Source organism: Hoplias malabaricus, chromosome 15 (genome assembly GCF_029633855.1).
Source record: "Hoplias malabaricus isolate fHopMal1 chromosome 15, fHopMal1.hap1, whole genome shotgun sequence".
Lineage (NCBI taxonomy): Eukaryota > Metazoa > Chordata > Actinopteri > Characiformes > Erythrinidae > Hoplias > Hoplias malabaricus.
In genome coordinates this window covers 33,100,459-33,123,972 of record NC_089814.1, presented here as the reverse complement: position 1 = coordinate 33,123,972, position 23,514 = coordinate 33,100,459, and the positions used below count along the sequence as shown (strand labels likewise).

The window sequence follows — 23,514 nt, the reverse complement described above, 5'->3', positions numbered from 1 at the left end:
GGGTGACCACTTGACTTATTTAGCATATGAACTGGCAAATCAGGAAGAGCCTCAACAAAGGTGGCAGAACTCAACTTCCACTGAGTTAGAACTTGAGTGGTATTTGCACATAGACTCTATTCAGACACAAATGACATCACATCCTTTAGGAGGAGCTCTGGGGAAGGCAGTACTGTCAATCTATATATGCTGTGTTTTTCTGCTACTCAATCTTCAGTCCAGCTCCACTGAATCAACAGTACATCATTGTATCTTGCAACTGCTTGCTGTAAACCAGTCGGACTTACTGCCAGCCATACGAACCAGACTCCTGCTCTGTTTATACAGGGACTGAATGGCTCCTAGCAAAGAGCCCAGTACCCAATACTCCCAGAGCACCACCCACAGAATATCCGAGGGACACAGTCGAATGCCTTCTCCAGATCCTCAAAACACATGTAGACTGGCTGAGCAAACTCCCACACACCCTCCAGGAACCTAGCAAGGGTAAAGAGCTGGTCCTGTGTTCCACGACTAGTGTGGAATCTGCATTGTTCCTCCTGGATCTGAGGTTCAACTATCAGTCAGACTCTCTTCTCCAGTAGCCCCTCATAGACCTAACCGGGGGAGGCTGAGCAGTGTGATCCCCCTATAGTTGGAACTCACCCTCCAATCCCCCTTCTTAAAAAGGGAAACTACCATCCCAGTCTGCCAATCCAGAGGTTTGTCCATGCAATGTTGCAAAGATGTGTCAGCCAGGAAAGACCCACAACATCCAGAGCCTTGAGCAACCTGGGGCAAACCTCTTCCACCCCCGGGGGCCCTACCGCCAAGGAGTTTTCTTGCTACCTCTACTTCCTCTGTGGAATACGTGCTGGTGGGATTGAGAAGATCCCTGAAGTATTCCTTCCACTGCCCAGTCGAGGTAAACAACTCAACACCCCCACCATACACAGTGTTGGTGGAAAACTGTTTCCCACTCCTAAGTTGCCTGATGGTTTGCCAGAATCTTCTCTGAGCCGACCAAAAGTCGTTCTACATGTCCTCTCTGAAGTCCTCCTTCACCAGAGTTTTTGCCTCAATGACAGCTGAAGCTGCAAGCCACTTGGCTCTTCAGTACCTGTCAGCTTCCACTGGAGCCCCTTGAACCAACCAGGCTCAATAGGACTCTTTGTTCAGTTTGACAGCCTCCCTCACCCGGGGTGTTCACTGCTGAGTGCAGGGATTGCCACCATGACAGGCACCGACAACTTTGCAGCCACAGCTATGTTCAACCGCCTCAACAATGGAGGTCTGAAACATGGTCCATTCTGACTCAGTGTCACAGGTCTACCCCGGGATGCAGTCAAAGCTCTGCTGGATGTGGGAGTTGAAGATCTTTATGACAGGTTCCTCGATCAAATGTTCCCAGCAAACCCTCAACAGACGTTTTGGCCTGCCAGGTCTGTCCGGCATCCTCCCCCACCATCTGATCCAACTCACCACTAGGTGGTGATCAGTTGACAGCTTAGCACCTCTCTTCACCTGAGTGTCTGGAACATATGGTCTGATGATACGACTATGAAGTCAATCATCGAACTGCGGCCTAGGGTATCCTGATGCCAGATGTACTTGTGGACGCCCTTATGCTCGAACAATTGTCAAATTATATACAAACACCTGAAATATGTCTGTGTGTCAGGAATGAGAATAATATACAAGTTTCACTTTTGGAGTAAAATTACTTTTTCTAATTTCATGACCAACACCTGTATGTCTTATTGGAGACAATTACGACACATAAAACAGCCCTCTCTCCTCATCAGAAAGCAGATGTGGATAGTTAGCATCTTCCAAGCAACACTGAGCTTTAAAGTGGTGTTGTGGTAGCATTCATTTGAAAAGAAGCTGTGGTTTGCTTTAACTTGTGTCAGATAAAGCACATGGTCCTCACTCTCAGGCTGAGGACAGTGTGTGACTGAAGGAGTCTTCGCTAATGGGGGATTAGCAACAATACATTGGATTAAATGAAGTCCAATTTTAGTTACTTAGCTAACTAAAATGGATCAAGCTACTCACTGATTCTACTCCCATGGATCGGTTTCTCCATTTGTGATTAATTTTGATTAACAGCAATGGATTTACCTGCGATATTTAAGGTGAAACACGTTGAGCACAAGACTGTGCTTCATCAATTACAGTGGTAGTTTCATTGTTTTGTCTTTGTGTATCACTTGCTGTTATTTTTGATACACTGCCCTTTAAACTGTCCAGGTGAAAGAACTGTTGCAATTTCATGTGAAATGAAACATTTTAAAAAGAAGCTAACATGCACATTAAGTGTTGTCCATTTTGAGGTGGAATGAAACACATGAATTAGAAGCTAGAATGCTACTGTTGTTCATTTTAAACCAAAGGTTAAAGAAAATGGAACAGAAAATTTAAAAAAGAAACTAACTTGTGCTTTGTAAAGTTGATAATTTAAGGTGTAATGAAATGGAAACATAAGTGTCATAATGGTACTATTGTGAAATTTGAACAAGCCAGCGTCGGCATCCTAAAGAGGCCCATAGGGCCACGTTTAAATTTGTTTTGACAATCTGAATAAAAAGCCAACTTGCTCCTTGTAAAATTGCTCATTTAAGGTGGTATTGAAAATCCAAGTAAAAAAGCTAACTTGCACTTTGTAAAATGCTCATTTAGCGTGCAGTGTACAGTTTGATTCAAATTGTAATGATCATGATCGTTAGGTACAAATAATGAGAAAATAACCATAATCATAGTAAAAAATATCTAAATAACAGCTGTACTATATGAAATATCCCAATACCCACAACAACTACAAGTTATGTATTATATTATGTATAATAGGAGCATGATGTGGGTTTTTTCCTTCCTGTGTAATGAACATGGTGTGCCAGGAATTCAGAGTGACCACAGGTTAAACATGAACTCTGGAAAAATAAACAATAACATCTTTTTGTCCAACTAAAATATTCTTATAGCCAAAAATCCTGATTTATAGGGAATAGTGATTACCACACAGTGAATTCCCTAAGACAGTGTAATCAAATCAAATCATTTTACACACCTCTGTCAACCACTACTTTTTTGAAGCCCCCAGGAAGTCACCATATAATATTAATTTGGCTCTCAACTTTTTGTTTGTTTGTTTTTTTTATACAGTAATCTTCTTGCTTTAATCCTGTGAATAGCACATGCTTTCTTCAAGACAGGTGAAACCAGCCATCACTTCTTTACAGACTGCTGCTAACACAGCATCACTGGACAGATCAACATACTTGGAGGAGAAGGCTGCTGTGTGAGTAAACAGACACCTGTACAGACTATCACTGTGCTTGTAATGAGATGACAGGGAAGGAAGTGTCATTCTACCCACGAAGAGAGAACAATCCCAGTTGCGCTTTCTCAGTCAGTTTTCACATATGAACTCCAGAAAATGTCTGGAGAATAAGGTGAAGATTTCCCATAACAGAGACTTCTCTGGAAGTCGCCCATGACAGAGACATGGGGTTGTGCCTGGGCAGCTTGTGCAGGAAGCATGGCATGAATTCACCCGATACTCTGGAACATTAGCGGCTCTATTCACACAAGGACTCACTCTGATATTACCCGGACATTGTAGTAGAGGGCTGGCATGATAAAGTTTGGGTAATGTGTGGTACAAATGTTGTATTCACAGATACATACCCTCCTGGTTGCATATGTGAAAGGGGCTTTGGGCTCCTGACCCAGGATGACTCTTGCTTTCAGTCTCAGCTGATGTTTTTAATGTTTCATTTTGAAAATAAAATAAAATAAATAAATTTCCCCAAAGACAAAGTAGTTTAGTTTTTGTTCTGAAACATTTTAGTAAATTCACTGGCCGTGTGATTGTTTTTTAAAACGATGTCCACAAGTTGGTGCTGTTTGTAACCAAAAAAACTAATCTAATATTACACTTTTTTTACAAATTTCTTCATATTCAGGATTTTTTCACTCGTATTTTGACATCTGAATTTGGCCTATCAAATTTGACCAACTTCACAATATTTTGTTTTTTTTATCTGAAAATATGGAATATTAATTAAGTTCAATTCAAGAGCAGTTATATTCAGATGCATAATTGCGAAGGTGGAAATCTGAAGACCTAAATTCAAAAGCAACAAAATTCACATGCATTATTTCAAAAACATTCTGTGCTACAAATTCAAAGGTGGTAATATTTCAAAATCTGATGAGACAGATTTGCTTCCATACCAAATCTTATAGGGTCTGTCAATGCTTCTCACAGCTCGGTTTCCTCTGATGTAGAGTCCAGAAGAGGAAAGAAACAGAATCACTGAAATGAAAAGGAGTCGAGGCATCTCTAAAATCTGGAGAAAACCATCCCTCCTCTGTTTTCTTCTTAAGTCCTCGCCCCGGCCGAGTTCTCCAGGCTCTGGAGGAGTTCAGGGTCAGTGCCAAATATTTCCTTACGCTCTGTAGAATACGACTATGACACCAACATAGTTTTCAACAGTTCCACCCCCCTTTTACTGGCAGGACTGGCCTATTGATCCCCAGCTGTTGTTTTGAAACCTTGTTCAAGATCAACACTGAGACCAGTGCTACACTTAGTTCTGTGAAGTTTAGTTGTGATGTGGTAATAGAAGAACCACTTTTAGTTCCTTTAAGAGATGTGTTTGTTTAAGAGATGTGTGAGTGTGAAGAATCCATCACTTCACCTTAAGATTCTTTACCCACTGAAACATACCAGCAAAACCGGCTCTTCTACGGCATCGCTCAAAGAACCTTTTGAAGGACGAGTGTATTTGTAGATTAGCATGCTAGCTAGCTGTTCAAACAAGCTTCATCAGTGATCACTGGATGCCTGCCATAGGAAGATTATGGCTGGATGTTGTTGGTTGGTGGAATATTCTCGGTCAAGTAGTAACTTCTAAACTCCAGCAGCATGTGCTGTGTCTGATCCACTTGTACCAGCAACACGTCAGTGTCACTGCAGCGATGAGAATAACCCACCACCAAGCCAGTTCTGCGCTATGGGGGTCCTGACCACTGAAGATCAGGGTGAAAGTGGGCTGGCAAACGTATGCAGAGTAACAGATGGACTACAGCCTGTAATTGTAAAACTACAAAGTTGTTGTTGTAAGTTCAGTGGAGCTGAGGAAATAAACAACAAGCAGGTTACGTTCCAATTATTCCTTTCATTAAGCCCTTTCTGCATTGGCCCAAGTGGCTGCTATTTTGTTTTCTGTTCTCTGTTGATATTATGATTGGTCAGTGATGTAGAGTATGTTTGTGTGTGTGTGTGTTTAATTGTGTAATGAAAACTGTCGAACAATGCCAAACATTTGTAGATGTTTATTTTGTTGACATCAGAACAACAGAAGGACACATGAACAACAATATAATTTACTCTGATTAACACAAACATGTGAATATGTGAATATGAGTGCAGAGTGAATATGCACATGCTGAGACTCCTCTATCAAAAGATTCACACCAGGAGAAAAATCAACTGTGTCTGTAGATTTCAGTTCAGCAGGCAGGATGGCCACTAGGGGGCCTGTGGAAACAGGCTACATGAACAACTTAAAGGCAGGGTGCATGCATCCCCTACAGGGACAATTGGAAATCCAGATGACTACAATGACAGTTTGGATGCTCCCTATGAGTGTTACACGAGAAACATGTCAAAAAACATTGTGTTGTAGCGAATTGCTCTCGCCCATGCGCTATAGAGGTGGGACATTTTCCAGGGCAATGTTCCATCATGTGGGTGGTTGATCAAAATCAAAGGGTGTTTCGACAGGGTTCTGATTACATAACTACACTTCAAAATGTGTATACTCTCTATCTGCCACGTTTTATGCATTTGGTGACTCAACAGAGACAAAGGGCTGGCGTATTTTGGCGATGTGGCAATGGAGGGTGCCTCAGATCAACCCTTCCTTCAAATTTGACAGGTACGTGTGCACTAGTCATGTTGGCAGAGCCAATAATTACTTTCCCTAATTGAAGTTATGTAATAACATAATTTTGGGAGTAGGACCACGCCCAAACTCCTCCTCTCCGCCCTAAATATACCCCACAAATTCACGTCATTTCTGTGTCGAACAAACTCGCTTCATTTAATTTCATTAGACGGATCTCGACTCGCTTCACTACGTCAGCTCGCTCCTCCGCGCTGGGTCATTCCTGATGATTCCCATATTCTTAGCCGTGTTCGGCCTTTATCAAGCCCACAGAGCCTCCTGATTTAAAACTTGCTATGGATCTGCCCGGTATCTGAAGTTACGTACGGCCGTTGTCGCGCCTGCAACCGCTTCAACTGTACTATTCTCCGCGGTCTTACCCGCTCCGAATCGGTACTCTGCTCTCCTGCTTCTCCTCCCACTGCAACCGGCCTACTCAGTGACCCACTCGCATCTGCCTCAGACACTGGTGCATGGCTTTGAGCCTCCCCTTACTTTCATCTCTAGCTATGCTGCTACAGGACTGCCTCGTGTTTGGGGAACATGAATCTACTGTTGGTATGGCTGCTGCTCCACAGCTGTGGAAACAGGCTACATAATCATGTTAAAGGCAGGGTGCATGCATGTTTTTATGCATGTTTACTTCAGTTGTGGCCACACAATCCTACAGTTTGTAGAATTTTTGCCTTTAAGTGAATAGAAAGTTTTAAAACTGTGAGAATGAATTGAGAAGATGGTACATATTAATTTAATTATTTACCAAGCCACTGCACCCTCTGTCTTTTTCCAATATGTTTTTAAACACTTATTTTGAGATGCTAATGCAAACTTAAATGCTGTGATGATGTAGAGGATCTGGATGTTACTGATGTCTCATGGTGCTGGTCATTGGAACGAATCATTAGTATGTTTTTGTCATTCATATTTTATCCTCAAAATTGTTAGTGCATTGACAGACAATAATCTGGAAAGATCAGCAGTAAAAGACAGACAAACAAAGGGAAAGTAATGACATGTCTGGTTTCCACGGCACATGTCGGTTCAAAGAAATTATTCATTACAGCAGATGAAGCGAACATCGTTGAGAGCAGTGTCATCTCCTGACCCTTGAGAACCCTCTACTTTTGTCTGGATGCCACAGATGCCCTTTCCACTGCACTGTTTACTCCAGCCGCCCCAGGTTCCCCAGGACGTACCATCACCGACAAGCTCACTGCTATCTGAACACTGGAACCTGGCAATAAATCAGATCAGATGATGTTAATTCAAGTAGAGCACTAAAACTTAAGAATTAAGACCATGGATGGTCCAATCTGAGACAAAAACAACTGGTATTTATAATAAACAAGATCAGTACTTTATATTGTTTGCAGCCGTGTCGTCGCCATCTCCTTGAGGACCTTCAACACGGAATTGAAAGTTCTTCAGTGCACCAGATTTACAATACTTTGGTTCTGTCCATATTCCCCAGCTGTCAAAAGATCACAACCATGGAGAGGATTACTGTTATCCAAATGTTAAAGACCCTCTACATTTTCCACCCTCCCCTTGTCCTGGTGGTACGCTCAGGTTCTGCCAAAAACAGATATATATATATATATAAATATATATATGATCGTGCAGATTCTGATTTTTCCTACAAATGGTGGCAAAATGGTGAGCAAAGAAGTCCAGGCAGTTGCAACATCCTCCAGCTCTTCCTGGAGGATCTCCAGGTTTTCCCTGGCCAGACATGGGGATAAAGTCTATTTCAGGACCTACTCCCAGTTGGCTATGACTTTTATAATATCAGCGGGAGGCGTCCAGTGGGGAGCCATCTTATCAAATGCTACCACAACTGGATTCTCTAACACAAGGCAACAGTGGGCCTTCTTCCACTCCATTTAAATGATAGACTTATCATTAGAAAACAAAGAAATCCAGCATCGAAACAATCCCAGAATGCAGAGAGCAAACTCCATAGGACCTAAGACCACATGATAGGACATGAGTGGTCTCAATACCAGTGTCTAACCCAAAGGGTCATCAAACGGTCAAAATGTCCATTTATTATTTTCTTTTAAGAAGGAAAATAGACCTAATGACTTTAAAACCACCCAAAAGGGAGAGCTTCAGACTGGTCAGAGTGTTAGGTAACTTGCATTTGGCACAAGTGAAAAAGAGTCAGAATGCTACTGCTCTGAAATTTAAACAGCAAGCCAACTTCAGTCTCCTAAATATGCCCACTTCAGGTGCACCAGTTAAGGTGGAATGCATCATTGAAATAAGAAGCCATCTTGTGCCTTGTAAAAGTGGATATTTAAGGTAGAATGGAAAATCAGAATAATTAGTAGCTAACTTGTACCGTGTAAAGTTTCTCATTTAAGGGGCAATGTAAAATTTGATTCCAATTCTGATTATTAGACACAATTAATAAGAAAGGAACACTCACCTTCCAGTTGCAGATGTGACCGTGCTAATGCAGTGGAGACGAATTCCATTCAAGGCCGTGTCATCTCCTTTTATTGGATATTCCACCTAAAGCACTTTACTTTTTAGTTCAACCTGTTCAGTGTGTCAAAATATTGTTTTAAATGTTTTCAAGGAATGTGCACATTGATGTGAGGTCAGGGGAAGATGCTGGAGGATTAGTTCTGAATAACAAACACCACTCCAACTCATCCCCAAGGAACTGGTTGGAGCTCCTCCACAAAAGAGGTGTCTGAATACTTGATCTTACCAACGTTTTACCCCAGTTTTATAGCACCCCCTGATGAATAGAATTTGTTGGAAAACTGCACTCACCATCAGACTGAAACCTGCAGCATAAGAACCTTGTGGACACATCTGTTTTGGGCCCCATGTGCCCCAGGCGCCACCATTAGAAACAGTTATTGTAGAATCAATGCCCTGGGATTGAGAGGGGGCGCATCCACTAGTGGCTAAAAACAGAACCACTGTTATGAAAGTTAACTGCTGCATTGGTCCTGTTTCTATGGACTCCTTAGGAAAGCTGTGGTCTTGTTTCTTTTACCAGCTGTTGCTGTGTCTTTAGAAGAACTGTCCAAACCTTAAACTGTTTTATAGTCACTCAGGACACATGACTGACCATAACTCGCTTATCAACTGGCCCATCGCCCTCTTCAGGACTATTGATTACCTGGCAGAGCTGCAGTTTTGAGAGTAAAAGGGACACTGAGATCATAAATCATAAACAACTTACGCAATAACACTCATGGTCACTGGTACGAGTGCATGAACTGAAGCATGACAATTTGTTGTTGAAATTATATCTACACGTCCTGTTCATAAAATTAGAATATCATGAAAAAGTGTATTTATTTCAGTAATTCCGGCTTGATGAAGCCAACAAGACCACATCATCCATAAAAAGCAGACATGGAATCCTGAGACCACCAAACCGGACACCTTCCGCCACTTGGCTATGCAGAGAAATTCTGTCCATAAAAATTATGAACAGAATCAGTGACAATGGGCAGCCCTGACAGAGTCCAACTCAGAATGGAAACCAGTCGGACTTACTGCCAGCCATAGGAACCAGAATCCTGCTCTGTTTATACAGGGACTGAATGGCTCCTAGCAAAGAGCCCAGTACCCCATACTCCCATAGCACGCCCCACAGAATATCCCGAGGGACACGGTCGAATGCCTTCTCCAGATCCACAAAACACATGTAGACTGGTTGAGCAAACTCCCACGCACCCTCCTGGTCCTGTGTTTCACGACCAGTGTAGAATCCGCATTGTTGCTCCTGCATTTGAGGTTCAACTATCAGTCAGACTCTCTTCTCCAGTACGCCCACATAGACCTAACCAGGGAGGCTGAAGAGTGTGATCCCCCTATAGGTGGAACTCACCCTCCGATCCCCCTTCTTAAGAAGGGGAACCACGACCCCAGTCTGCCAGTCCAGAGGCACTGCCTCAGATGTCCATGCGATGTTGCAAAGACATGTCAGCCAGGAAAGACCCACAACATCCAGAGCCTTGAGGAACCCGGGGCAGTTCCACCCCCGGGGCCCTAACTCCAAGGAGTTTTCCTACTACCTCAGCCACCTCAGCCCCAGTGATAGACAAGCCCTCCCAGGATCCCCAAACTCTACTTCCTCTGCGGAAGACGTACTGGTGGGATTGAGAAGATCCTTGAAGAATTCCTTCAACTGCCTAATGATGTCCCCAGCTGAGGTCAACAACTCCCCACCCACACCATATACAGTGTTGGTGGAAAACTGTTTTCACCTCCTAAGTCGCCTGATGCTTTGCCAGAATCTTCTCGGAGCTGACTGAAAGTCGTTTTCCATGTCCTCACCGAACTCCTCCCACACCCAAGTTTTTGCCTCAACGACAGCTGAAGTTGCAAGCCGCCTGGCTCTTCGGTACCTGTCAGCTTCCTCCAGAGTCCCTTGAGCCAACCAGACTCAGTAGGACTCTTTCTTCAGCTTGACAGCCTCCCTCATCCAAGGTGTCCACCACCAAGTGTGGGGATTTCCACCACGACAGGCACAGACAACCTTGTAGCCACAGCTCTGTTCAGCCGCCTCAACAATGGAGGTCTGGAACATGGCCCATTCTGACTCAATGTCACAGGTCTACCCCGGGATGCAGTCGAAGCTCTGCTGGATGTGAGAGTTGAAGATCTTTCTGACAGGTTCCTCTGTCAAATGTTCCCAGCAAACCCTCAACACACCTTTAGGCCTGCCAGGTCTGTCCGGCATCCTCCCCCGCCATCTGATCCAACTCACCACTAGGTGGTGATCAGTTAACAGCTCAGCACCTCTCTTCACCCGAGCGTCCAGAACATATGGCCGCAAGTCTGATGATATGACTATAAAGCTGATAATCGAAATGCAGCCTAGGGTATCCTGATGCCAGTCCACTTCTGGACACCCTTATGCTCGAACTATTATAATCGTCAAATTAAAAGAAACAAACACCTGAAAAATATCAGTCTGTGTGTGAGGAATAAGTATAATATACAAGTTTAACTTTTTGAATGGAATTACTGAAATATATCAACTTTTTTCATGATATTCTAATTTCATGACCAGCACCTGTATATCTTATTGGAGACAATTACGACACATAAAACAGCCCTCTCTCCTCATCAGAAAGCAGATGTGGATAGTTAGCATCCTCCAAGCAACACTGAGCTTTGCAGTGGTGTTGTGGTAGCATTCATTTGAAAAGAAGCTGTGGTTGGCTTTACCTTGTGTCAGATGAAGCACATGGTCCTCACTCTCAGGCTGAGGACAGTGTGTGACTGAAGGAGTCTTAGCTAAAGGGGGATAATCAACAATACATTGGATGAAATAAAGTCCAATTTTAGTTACTTTTCTAACTAAAATGGATCAAGCTACTCACTGACTCTTCTCCCATGGATCAGTTTCTCCATTTGTGACTAGTTTTGATTAACAGCAATAGATTTACCTGTGATATTTAAGGTGAAACACGGTGGTAGTGTCATTGTTTTGTCTTTGTGTATCACTTGCTGTTATTTTTGATACACATCTGCCCTTTAAACTGTCCAGGTGAAAGAACTGTTGCAATTTCATGTGAAATGAAACATTTTAAAAAGAAGCTAACATGCACATTAAGTGTTGTCCATTTTGAGGTGGAATGAAACACATGAATTAGAAGCTAGAATGCTACTGTTGTTCATTTTCAACAAAAAGCCTACTTGTAAAAGAAAATGGAACAGAAAATTTAAAAAAGAAACTAACTTGTGCTTTGTAAAGTTGATAATTTAAGGTGTAATGAAATGGAAACATAAGTGTCATAATGGTACTATTGTGAAATTTGAACAAGCCAGCGTCGGCATCCTAAATAGGCCCATAGGGCCACATTTAAATTTGTATTGCCAATCTGAATAAAAAGCCAACTGGCTCCTTGTAAAATGCACATTTAATGTGGTATTGAAAATCAAAGTAAAAAAGCTAACTTGCACTTTGTAAAATTGCTCATTTAACGTGCAGTGTACAGTTTGATTCAATTTGTAATGATCATGATCGTTAGGTACAAATAATGAGAAAATAACCATAATCATAGTAAAAAATATCTAAATAACAGCTGTACTGTTTTAAATATCCCAATACCCACAACAACTACAAGTTATGTATTATATTATGTATAATAGGAGCATGATGTGGGTTTTTTTTCTTCCTGTGTGATGAACATGGTGTGCCGGGAATTCAGAGTGACCACAGGTTAAACATGAAATCTGGAAAAATAAACAATAACATCTTTTTGTCCAACTAAAATATTCTTATAGCCAAAAATCCTGACTTGTAGGGAATAGTGATTACCACACAGTGAATCCCCTAAGACAGTGTAATCAAATCAAATCATTTTACACACCTCTGTCAACCACTACTTTTTTGAAGCCCCCAGGAAGTCACCATATAATATTAATTTGGCTCTCAGCTTTTTGTTTGTTCGTTTTTTTTATATAGTAATCTTCTTGCTTCAATCCTGTGAAGAGCACATGCTTTCTTCAAGACAGGTGAAACCAGCCATCACTTCTTTTCAGACCGCTGCTAACACAGCATCACTGGACAGATCAACACACTTGGAGGAGAAGGCTGCTGTGTGAGTAAACAGACACCTGTACAGACTATCACTGTGCTTGTAATGAGATGACAGGGAAGGAAGAGTCATTCTACCCACGAAGAGAGAACAATCCCAGTTGCGCTTTCTCAGTCAGTTTTCACATATGAACTCCAGAAAATGTCTGGAGAATAAGGTGAAGATTTCCCATAACAGAGACTTCTCTGGAAGTCGCCCATGACAGAGACATGGGGTTGTGCCTGGGCAGCACGTGCAGGAAGCATGGCATGAATTCACCTCTGACATTACCCGGACATTGTAGTAGAGGGCTGGCATGATAAAGTCCGGATAATGTCTGGTACAAAGGTTGCATTCACAGATACAGCTGCCCCTGGTTAAGTCTGGAGAATTTCTGGGTTGCACATGTGAAAGGGGCTTTGGGCTCCTGACCCAGGATGACTCTTGCTTTCAGTCTCAGCTGATGTTTTTAATGTTTCATTTGGAAAATAAAATAAAATAAATAAATTTCCCCAAAGACAAAGGAGTTTAGTTTTTGTTCTGAAACATTTTAGTAAATTCGCTGGCTGTGTGATTGTTTTTTACAATGCTGTCCACTAGTTCAGTGGATGATCAGTGCTATTACTAATAGAGAAATGACCCCCGTGACAGCCAGTTTCAGCCCCAATGCTCCCCATTTGCCAAAATAGGAAACAAACCATGCCATCCAGTCATTATTTATACCTGAAAATCCATACAACTCCTCCGTGAAAGTTAACTGTTTCATATCCTTAGTGAATGACCTGTTTGCTGCTGTGTGGTTAGGAATGAAAGTGCAGCAGTGATCACCAAACATGTGACATACACCTCCCTTTTCAGCCAAAATCATATCTAGGGCAGTTCGGTTCTGATATGTCATTTGTGAAGTGTAATGCAACTGTTCCCCCAGAATTCCCCCAGAGTTGAGTCACTAAGTGCATGTAGCGTGGGGGATAGAGAGTATACATGTTCTGAAATGTAGTTGCGTGATCAGACTCCAGTTGAAAAACTTTTTGATTTTGATCAACCACCCACATGATGGAGCAACGCCCTAGAAAATGTTCCACTTCTATCGTGCAAGGGCGCAAGCGGTTCGCTACAACACACATTACATCTTTTGACAAGTTTCTAGTGTAACACTCACAGGGAGTGTTCAAATCGTCAACATAATCATCTGGGTTTTCAATCATCCCTGTACGGGACAACATTAAGAAAGACTTAAGCCATGTGGGACATTCACGATGTATAACTGAATAATTGGATGTTTTTGAGCCAGCTGCTAGAGCACGATCTCTAGGACACATATAGCCTCCATTTATTGACTGATCAAGGATGTCTTACACATTTTACTTTTATTCTCCTGAAGTAAGCATTCTATCTTTAATGGATCTGAATGCATTTTTCTCATGTATTTGGTACAAGTGGAAGCATTGTAAGGAAACGGCATTATAATGGGGACTTCCCGAGTACCCATACACACATAACATGATGAATCTGTTGCTGTTGTAACAGCATATTTAGCCTTTTGATGCCAAAGATTTATACCTGATCGTATGGTGTCGCTGGGATAACCTGAACCTTGAAATGGCCTAGTTAATGCTGGTGCCAACAACATCAGCCAAAAGATAAAGATTAACAGTTGGAAAACATTTATTCTCGCTTCACGGCGTCGCTGTCGTCCCCCTGTAAGGTGGGTGCCTTCTTGCAGTGCGTCACGTGGATCCAAGGTGCGCGTCCCTCCACCTTCACCGCAGTTTCGCTAGTCAGCAGGACTTGGAAGGGCCCCAACCATCGCTGTTCACCACCCAGTCTCCTGTTTCAAGGAGTGTAACTTCCCCTCCAACTTTTTAGGCGAAGCTGCTGCTGCCTGTGAGTGAACAGAGCGTAAGATTGTTAGTAATTTCTTACAATAGGACAACATGTGGTCTTCCAGGAGTCCCACGTCGTCCACGTGGCCTGGTGGATCCAAACCCCTTCTTGGTGGCCTGCCAAACAAAATTTCAAAAGGTGTTAAACCAAGTTCTGGTTCTGTTTTGCATGCGCATATACATTAAGACCAGTGGTAATGCCTGCACCCAATTGAGCCCTGTTTCCACACAACATTTCTGAAGCTTGCTTTTGATTGTTGCACTTCCTCCAATGAACCTACACTTTGTGGATAAAATGATAATACATTTTCCCCTTGAGCTGAGTGAGTGCTGTGCTAATGGAGACTAGTCCCTTGTCACAGCCAAGGTGTCAGGGAATACCCCAATGTGGAATAATATGCACCAAGACTCTTGCTACAGCCTGCACATCTTGCTTTCTGGTACATTCCTCCCATTTGGAATGTCCACTATCACCAAACAATACCATTTCCCCTCGGATTGGTTGAGTTCAATGAAATCCATCTGCAAATGTTCAAATAGCACATTGGGTGGAGGGTTTTCCCCCTGGTGTTATTTTGATGCCTCGGGCTGCATGGTGCTGGGCGCATATGAGACATTTTTCACAAAACCTTTGTGTACCAGATTCGTTGTACTGCAGATACCATAGCCCCTTTAGATGCATGATCTTTCCCATGAGACAATTTTGCAAAATAGGGAAAATAAACAGAGGGTAGGCAAGGCCTACCATCTAAAACTTGCCACATTCCATCTTTGAATACACAGCCTGCTTTGCACCAAGCAGAACACTCTGCCTCTGAGGCCTGCGATGTTAGTTCTGTGTGTGAGAGTGTGAGAGGGTGGGGCTCCGGAACACAGGATTCCAGAAAAAGAGAAAACATTGGGTCATTTCCAGCTGCTTTTTTCGCTGCTACATCTGCAAAATAATTTCCTCGTGCCACTTCTGAAGTGTCTTTTGTGTGAGTCTGGCATTTAATCATGGCAACAGCTTTTGGCAACAGGAGTGGTTTTAATAGTGCTGCCACTAATGTGTGAAGTGCAATGTGTTTCCCTGCGGATGTCAGAAAATTTCTGTTTCCAAATGTACAATGGTACAAATGTTGCATTCATGGATGGAGCTCCCCCTGGTTAAGTCTGGAAAATTTCTGGGTTGCATATGTGAAAGGGGCTTTGGGTTCCTGACTTAGCATGACTCTTGCTTTCTGTCTCAGCTGATGTTTTTAATGTTTCATTTTGAAAATAAAATAAAATAAATAAATTTGCCCAAAGACAAATGAGTTTAGTTTTTGTTCCAAAACTTTTTAGTAAATTCACAGGCCGTGTGATTGTTTTTTTACAATGATGTCCACTAGTTGGTGCTGTTTGTAACCAAACAAACTGTAATCTAATATTACAGTTTTTTACAATTTCCTCGTATTTTGGCTCCTGAATTGGAGCAACTTCGAAATATATTGTTTGAATTTGTTTAAGCTTGACATTTTTTTATCTGAATTTATTAACCTTGAATAATAAGAGTGAAAACCTGTTCTTGAATGTTCATGAGTTCAGTTCAAGAGTAGTTATATTCAGATGCATAATTGCAAAGCAAATTGTGGTGGTAATATTTCAAAATCTGATGAGACAGATTTGCTTCCATACCAGAAGAAAGAAACAGAATCACTGTAATGAAAAGGAGTCGAGGCATCTCTAAAATCTGGAGAAAACTGTCCCTCCTCTGTTTTCTTCTTAAGTACTCGCCCCGGCAGAGTTCTCCAGGCTCTGGAAGAGTTCAGAGTCAGTGCCAAATATTTCCTTACGCTCTGTAGAATACGACTATGACACCAACATAGTTTTCAACAGTCCCACCCCCCTTTTACTGGCAGGACTGGCCTATTGATTCCCACCTGCTGTTTTGAAACCTTGTTCAAGTTCAACACGGAGACCAGTGCTACACTTAGTTCTGTGAAGTTTAGTTATGATGAGGTAATAGAAGAACCACTTTTAGTTCCTTTAAGAGATGTGTGAGTGTGAAGAACCTTTTTAAGGGTTAAAAATCCATCACTTGATCTTAAGTTTTTTTACCCACTGAAACTTACCAGCAAAACCAGCTCTTCTACGGCATCGCTCAAAGAACCTTTTGAGGGACTTTTATTTTAAAGAGTGTATTTGTAGATTAGCATGCTAGCTAGCTGTTCAAACAGCCAGCAAACAAGCTTCATCAGTGATCACTGGATGCCCACCACAGGAAGATTATGGCTGGATGTTTTTGGTTGGTGGACTATTCTCGGTCCAGTAGTAACTTTGAAATGTTTTCAAACTCCAGCAGCATGTGCTGTGTCTGATCCACTCGTACCAGCAACATGTCAGTGTCACTGCAGCGCTGAGAATGACCCACCACCAAGTTGTTTCTGCACTGTGGGGGTTGGCAAACGTATGCAGAGTTGTTGTTGTAAGGTCAGTGGAGCCGAGGAAATAGACAACAATCAGGTTATGTTCCAATTATTTCTTTCATTAAGCCCTTTCTGCATTGACCCAAGTGGCTGTTATTTTGTTTTCTCTTCTCTGTTGATATTATGATTGGTCAGTGATGTAGAGTGTGTTTGTGTGTGTGCATGTGTGTATGCGTTTAATTGTGTAATGAAAACTGTCGAACAATGCCAAATATTTGTAGATGTTTATTTTGTTGACATCAGAACAACAGAAGGACACATAAACAACAATATAATTTACTCTGATTAAATACAAACAAGGTCATCCCTGACCGCTCCAAATTTGATACATTTCACTCTGAGTGAAGACGAGTGCAGAGTGAATATGCACATACTGGAACTCCTCTATCAAAAGATTCACACCAGGAGAAAAATCAACTGTGTCTGTAGATTTCAGTTCAGCAGGCAGGATGGCCACTAGGGGGCCTGTGGAAACAGGCTACATGAACAAGTTAAAGGCAGTGTGCATGCATACATATTTTATCTTCAAAATTTTTAGTGCATTGACAGACAATAATCTGGAAAGATCAGCCGTAAAAGACAAACAAACAGAGGGAGAGTAACGACATGTCTGGTTTCCACGGCACGTGTCAGTAATCATCACAGCAGATGAATTGAACGTCATTGAGAGAAGTGTCGTCTCCTGACCCTTGAGGACCCTCTACTTTTGTTTGGATGCCACAGATGCCCTGTCCACTGCACCATTTACTCCAGCCACCCCAGGTTCCCCAGGATGTACCATCACCGACAAGTTCACTGCGATCTGAACACTGGAACCTGGAAAGAAATCAGATCAGATGATGTTAATTCAGGTAGAGCACTAAGAATTAAGACCATGGATGGTCCAATCTGAGACCAAAACTAGTGGTATTTATAATAAACAAGTTCAGTACTTTATGTTGTTTGCAGCCGTGTCATCGCCATCTCCTTGATGACCTTCCACGCGGAGCTGAAAGTTCTTCATCACTCCAGTTTGACAATACTTTGCTTTTGTCCATGTACCCCAGCTGATGAAAGATCACAAACATGGAGAGGATTCCTGTTATCCAAATGTTAAACAGCCTCTACACTTTCCACCCTCCCCTTGTCCTTGCCGTACCCTTAGTTTCTGCCAAAAAAAGCATCTTATTGGCAACATGGTGAGCAAAGAAATCCAGGCATTTGCAGCCTCTGACCCCTACAACTTCTTACAGCTCACCCTGGAGGATATCCAGGTTTTCCCAGGCCAGACAGATAAAGTCAGGATGTCCCCCAAGTTGGCTATGTCTGTTATACCTCCAGCGGGAGGCATCCAGTAGGGAGCCATCTTCTGAAATGCCACCTCAACTGGCTTCTCTAAATGCAGGGCAGCAGTGGGCTTTCTTACTCCATTAAAATAATAGACTCATCGTTAAAAAACAATTAATTCCAGCATCGAAACCATCCCAAAATACAGAGAGCAAACTCCACCTAAGACAACAGTGTCTAACCACAAGGGCCATCAAAGGGTCAAAAAGTCCATTTATTATTTTCTAAGTTTTAGGAAGAAAAAAGAGCCTTAATGACTTAATGACCTCAAAATGAGGAGTGGCAGACTGGCCAGAGGGTCAGGTAAATTGCGCTTTGTAAATTTGTTCATTTAAGGTGGAATGGAACATGAGAAAAAGAGTCACAATGCTACTGTTCTCAAATATAAAGAAGCCAGCTGCAGCCTCCTAAACATGCCCACTTTAGGTGCACTCTTTAAGTTGGAATGGATCATTTGAATAAGAAGCCATTTTGCGCCTTGTAAAATTGGCCATTCAAGGTGGAATGGAAAATCGGAATAATAAGTAGCTAACGTGCGCCTTGTAAAGTTGCTTATTTAAGGGGCAATGTAAAATTTGAGTCCTATTATAATTATTAGACACAATTAATAAGAAAGGCCCACTCACCTTCCCGTCGCAGATGTGACCGTGGCGTAGGATGAAAGTACAGACTTGCCAAAAGGTGAGTTAACGCAGTGGAGACGAATTCCATTCAAGGCCGTGTCATCTCCACGTATTGGATACTCCACCTAAAAACACACTACTTTTTAGTTCTTCCTGTTCTGTTTGTCTAATGTTTTCAGAGAGTGTGCACATTAAAGTGAGGTCAGGTTTTTGTGTTGGATGATTAGTTCTGAATCATAAACCCCACTCTAACTCTTCCCCAAAGAACTGGATGGAGCTCCATCCCCCTAAATCACAGTAGTAACAGTTTCAGTCCTCCACAAAAGAGGTGTCTGAATACTTGAGCTTACCAATGTATTACCCCAGTATTATAGCACCCCCTAGTGGACAGAATCAATTGGAAAACAGTGCACTCACCAGCAGACTGAAACCTGCAGCATAATAGCCGTATGGACACATCTGTTTTGGGCCCCATGTGCCCCAGCCACCACCATTTAGAACTGATATTGTAGAACCAACCTGCCGATTTGGAAAAGCGTAGCATCCACTAGTGGCTAAAAACAGAACCACTGTTAGGAAAGTTAGCTGCTGCATTGGTCCTGTTTGTATGGACTCCTTAGGAAAGCTTTTGTTTTGGTTCCTTTCCCAGCTGTTGCTGTGTCTTTAGAAGAGCTGTCAAAACATAAACTGTTTTATAGTCACTCCAGACACTCATGATTGACCATAACTCACGTATCAACTGGCTCATCACCCTCTTAGGGACTATTGATTTCCCGGCAGAGCTCCTGTTCAGGTACAGAGTAACAGGGACACTGAGATCATAAAGCAGGAACAATTTACGCAATGACACGTACAAAACGGTGCTAGATACTGGCGCTGGTCAAGCTGTGGTCACTGGTACGAGTGCATGACCACAAGCATGACAGTTTGTTATTGAAATTATTCTACACCTATATCTTATTAGAGACAATTAGAACACATACAGCAGCCTACTCTCCTCATCAGACAGCAGATCTGGACAGTTAGCATCCTCCTTCAAGTATGTTGAGCTTTGCAGTGGTGTTGTGGTAGCATTAATTTGAAAAGAAGCTGTGGTTGGCTGTGGTTGAGTGTCATGGTTGCTGTTATTTTATGATACACATCTGCCCTTTAAACTGTCAAAAACTGCTGCACAATTTAAAAGAAGCTAACATGCTAACATTTTAAAAAGAATCTTTCATGCACCATTAGTTTTGACAAATTTAAGGTGGAATGGAAGATGTGAATAAAAAAACTATAACAGTACTTTTGTTAAATTTGAACAAAATGCTAACTTCACACCCGTTTAAGGTGGAATGCAAAAATTTAAAAGAAACTCGTGCACCTTGTAAACTTGCCCTTTTAAGAACAGAACATTTAAAAAAGAAACTGACTTGGGCTTTGTAAAATTGCTCATTTAATGTGTAATGAAATGGAAATGTGAGCCATAATGCTACAAGCCAACTTCAGCTTCCTAAAGATGCCCATAGGGCCACATTTAAATTTGCATTGACAGTTTGACTAAGAAGCCAACTTGCCTCTTGTAAAATTGTCCATTTAAGGTGGTATTGAAAATCTGAATAAAAAGCTAACTTGCACCTTGGAAAGTTGTGCATTTAAGGTGCAGTGTACAGTTTGATTCCAGTTTTAATTGTCATGATGATAACAATAATAATAATAATAAATTTTATTTTTATTGCACTTTACATTTCAAGGAGATCTCAAAGTGCTACAGGATAATCAGAACAATAAAAATCTATTAAGAGCAAGTAAATAAAAACAAGAAAAAGAAAAATGTAAATCCTAGTAAGCCTTTTTGAATAAAAAAAAGTTTTTAGTTGTTTTTTAAAAGACTCCATGCTCTGTGGAGCCCTCAGAGAATCTGGGAGTGAATTCCAAAGACGTGGGGCAACAGCTTGAAAAGCCCGGTCTCCCATAGTAGAGAGTTTGGTCTGGGGCTGCTGAAGGCGATAGGCATTGGTGGAACGGAGATGTCTTGAGGTATTGTGCGGGGTAAGGAGCTCTTTGAGGTACAGCGGGGCGTATCCATAGAGACATTGGTGAGTGAGAGAACAGATTTTGTACTGGATTCTGTAGTGGACGGGTAGCCAGTGTAGAGATTTTAGAATCGCTGTAATGTGCTCATATTTCCGCTTCCTCATAAGGATCCTGGCAGCATAGTTCTGAATCTGCTGGAGCTTCTGCAGGCTCCTGCCAGAGATACCAATGTGGAGGGCATTGCAATAGTTCAGCCTGGAGGAGACAAAGGCATGGACCAATTTTCCAGCATCCGGTTGGGGGAGGTAAGGATGGAGTTTTGCTATGTTTTTGAGATGGAGGAAAGTGACTTTGGATAGATGGCGAATGTGATTGTCAAGTGATAAATGTGGGTCCAGTTTGACACCTAGATTTGTAACAGAAGAAGTGAGGGGAATGCTATGACCAGAGACAATAATATTACTGATAAAAGATGTCTTAATCTGATGTGGAGTACCGATGAGAATGACTTCTGTTTTACTGCTGTTTAACTGAAGAAAGTTCTCAGACAACCATGCCTTTGTCTCCTCCAGACACGCTGTGAGAGCTGGGGGGGTGGCTGAAGTGGAGATGGAATCTGTTCTTAAATAAAGCTGGGTGTCATCTGCATAAGAATGGAAAAATATCCATATTTTCTGATGATGTTGCCCAGTGGGAGCATATAGACAGTAAACACAGTTGGTCCAAGCACTGACCCCTGAGGAACCCCACAGGTGACAGTGTGGGGAGACGACTTCACGTCCCCCAGGGCCACATACTCAACTCTGCCGGTGAGGTATGACTGGAACCATTGGAGGATGGCGGCAGAGAGATCTAGGAGTATGAGAAGTGACGGGGAGCCCTGGTCAGCAGCCATCAACAAATCATTGGTAACTCTGACCAGGGCTGCCTCTGTACTGTGTGCAGAGAGGAAACCAGATTGAAAAGTCTCATACAGACTGTGTGTATGGAGGTAGTGATGGAGTCATGCTGCTACAACTTTTTCCAAGACCTTGGAGAGAAATGGTAGATTGGAGATGGGTCTATAATTTCCCAGGTTTTCAGGATCTAATGAGGGTTTTTTCAGGTGAGGACGAATAAGAGCAGTTTTTAAGACTGAAGGGACTTGGCCAGTTTGCAGGGACTTATGTATAATTGCATTGATGAGTGGGCTAATGACTGAGTTGTTTGTATTTATCAATGATGTTGGAAAAGGGTCGAGTGAGCATGTGGAGGGCCTATGTGTAGTATCAGTGAAGTGAGAGAGTGTGGTCTCTGGCTCTGAGTCTGCATCACTGATACAGGTGGGGATGGTAATGGAAAGGCAGAACGGATGGATTCTACCTTGTTAGAGAAAAATGACATAAACCGGTTACACTGTTCTTCTGTGTGGTCGCTGCATGTATGGGTTTGGGGTTTCGGGAGGTGACTTATTGTAGAAAATAGCTTTCTTGAGATTCCAGAATGATTACTAATTTTGTATGAATAGAATTGAGACCTAGCTGTGGCCAGAGCTTTAGAATAGGCCTTTTGCTGGGCACGGTAAACCTGCTTATGGACTTCCAGTCCTGTGGTAACATATCGTCGCTCAAGGGCACGTCCAGTTGTCTTTATTCTCCGCAGCTCATCAGTGAACCATGGGGATGATCTGAAAAAAGAAACTGTTCTTGATTTAAGTGGGGCATGGGACTCAAGAATGTTGTGAAGTGATGTATAGTGTGCAGTAGTTGACAGTTCTTTCATATCCTGGCTGAGAGAAGCAGAATTTATATATTTTTAAACTCATTAGGCGTTTTGGTTTGGAGTGTAAACGTGTTACAGACGGCTCCATAGAGATAACCTTATGATCAGAAATGCCCATATCATACACAGAGAGATTTGTTATGGGGGCAGAATCAGTGATGACCAGGTCAAGTGTATGTCCCCTGGTGTGTGTAGGCACATCAACATGCTGCTTTAGATGGGTACACTCAAGAAGCTCCAGAAACTCTGCAGTGAATGGACTTGTGGGTGAGTCCACGTGGATATTACATTGGATGTTGTTGCACAGAGTGATGTCAACAGGTCCTGTATTTCTGTGAAACCTGGGTTAGATTTGGGGGGGCGGTACATAAGTAATATTGTTGTGGGCATTTTTAATATGCATTTGAATGAAAGACATTCAAATGTGGACAGCTTGGGCAAGGGGAGCGGGGACAGTTGCAGGTCTGCGTGATAAATAACTGCCAAGCCTCCTCCACGACCGGTGCCCCTGGCCTTTTCCAAATAGGTATAACCTGTGGGACAGGCCACATTCAGTGCAGAATAGGACTCTGGTATGTGCCAGGTTTGATAAGGACTGGGCATTGAATAGGGCTATTTTAATGCTGGTAGGGGGCATGATTTTTAGGTACAAATGATTAAAAAAAAATAACTATATCATAGTAAACGTAGCCACTTATTACAGTTATAACTGCAGTACTGTATGAGATATCCCAGGACCCTCCACAACTACGTTATATATTATATTATGTATAACAGGTGAATGATGTGGGATTTTCCATTTTTGCACAATGAACATGGTGTGCCAGAAATCCAGGGACCACAGGTAATCTTAAACTCTTTGGAAAAATAAACAATAGGAGTCATCTGCTTGTCCAACTACAACATTCTCCATTTACATAACCTCTCAGACCTTAAAAGAAAAACAAACATCTAAAAATATG

General features: G+C 42.2%; 2 protein-coding genes across 2 annotated transcripts; both read right to left on the bottom strand.

The window, feature by feature from the left end:
• Positions 1-5,322: 5,322 nt before the first annotated feature.
• LOC136668585 (vitelline membrane outer layer protein 1 homolog) lies at positions 5,323-8,967 on the bottom strand. The gene is made up of 4 exons (XM_066646200.1): positions 8,721-8,967; positions 8,368-8,453; positions 7,294-7,407; positions 5,323-7,170 (listed from the first exon to the last, which is right to left on the bottom strand). The coding sequence occupies exons 1-4, from the start codon at positions 8,895-8,897 to the stop codon at positions 6,987-6,989; spliced, it is 561 nt and encodes a 186-aa protein (XP_066502297.1). The 5' UTR covers positions 8,898-8,967; the 3' UTR covers positions 5,323-6,986.
• Positions 8,968-17,091: 8,124 nt separating this feature from the next.
• Positions 17,092-19,463, bottom strand: LOC136668846 (vitelline membrane outer layer protein 1-like). The gene is made up of 4 exons (XM_066646574.1): positions 19,193-19,463; positions 18,779-18,900; positions 17,759-17,872; positions 17,092-17,642 (listed from the first exon to the last, which is right to left on the bottom strand). Exons 1-4 carry the CDS (start codon positions 19,367-19,369, stop codon positions 17,456-17,458), a joined length of 600 nt encoding a protein of 199 aa, XP_066502671.1. The 5' UTR covers positions 19,370-19,463; the 3' UTR covers positions 17,092-17,455.
• Between the last annotated feature and the right edge of the window lie 4,051 nt (positions 19,464-23,514).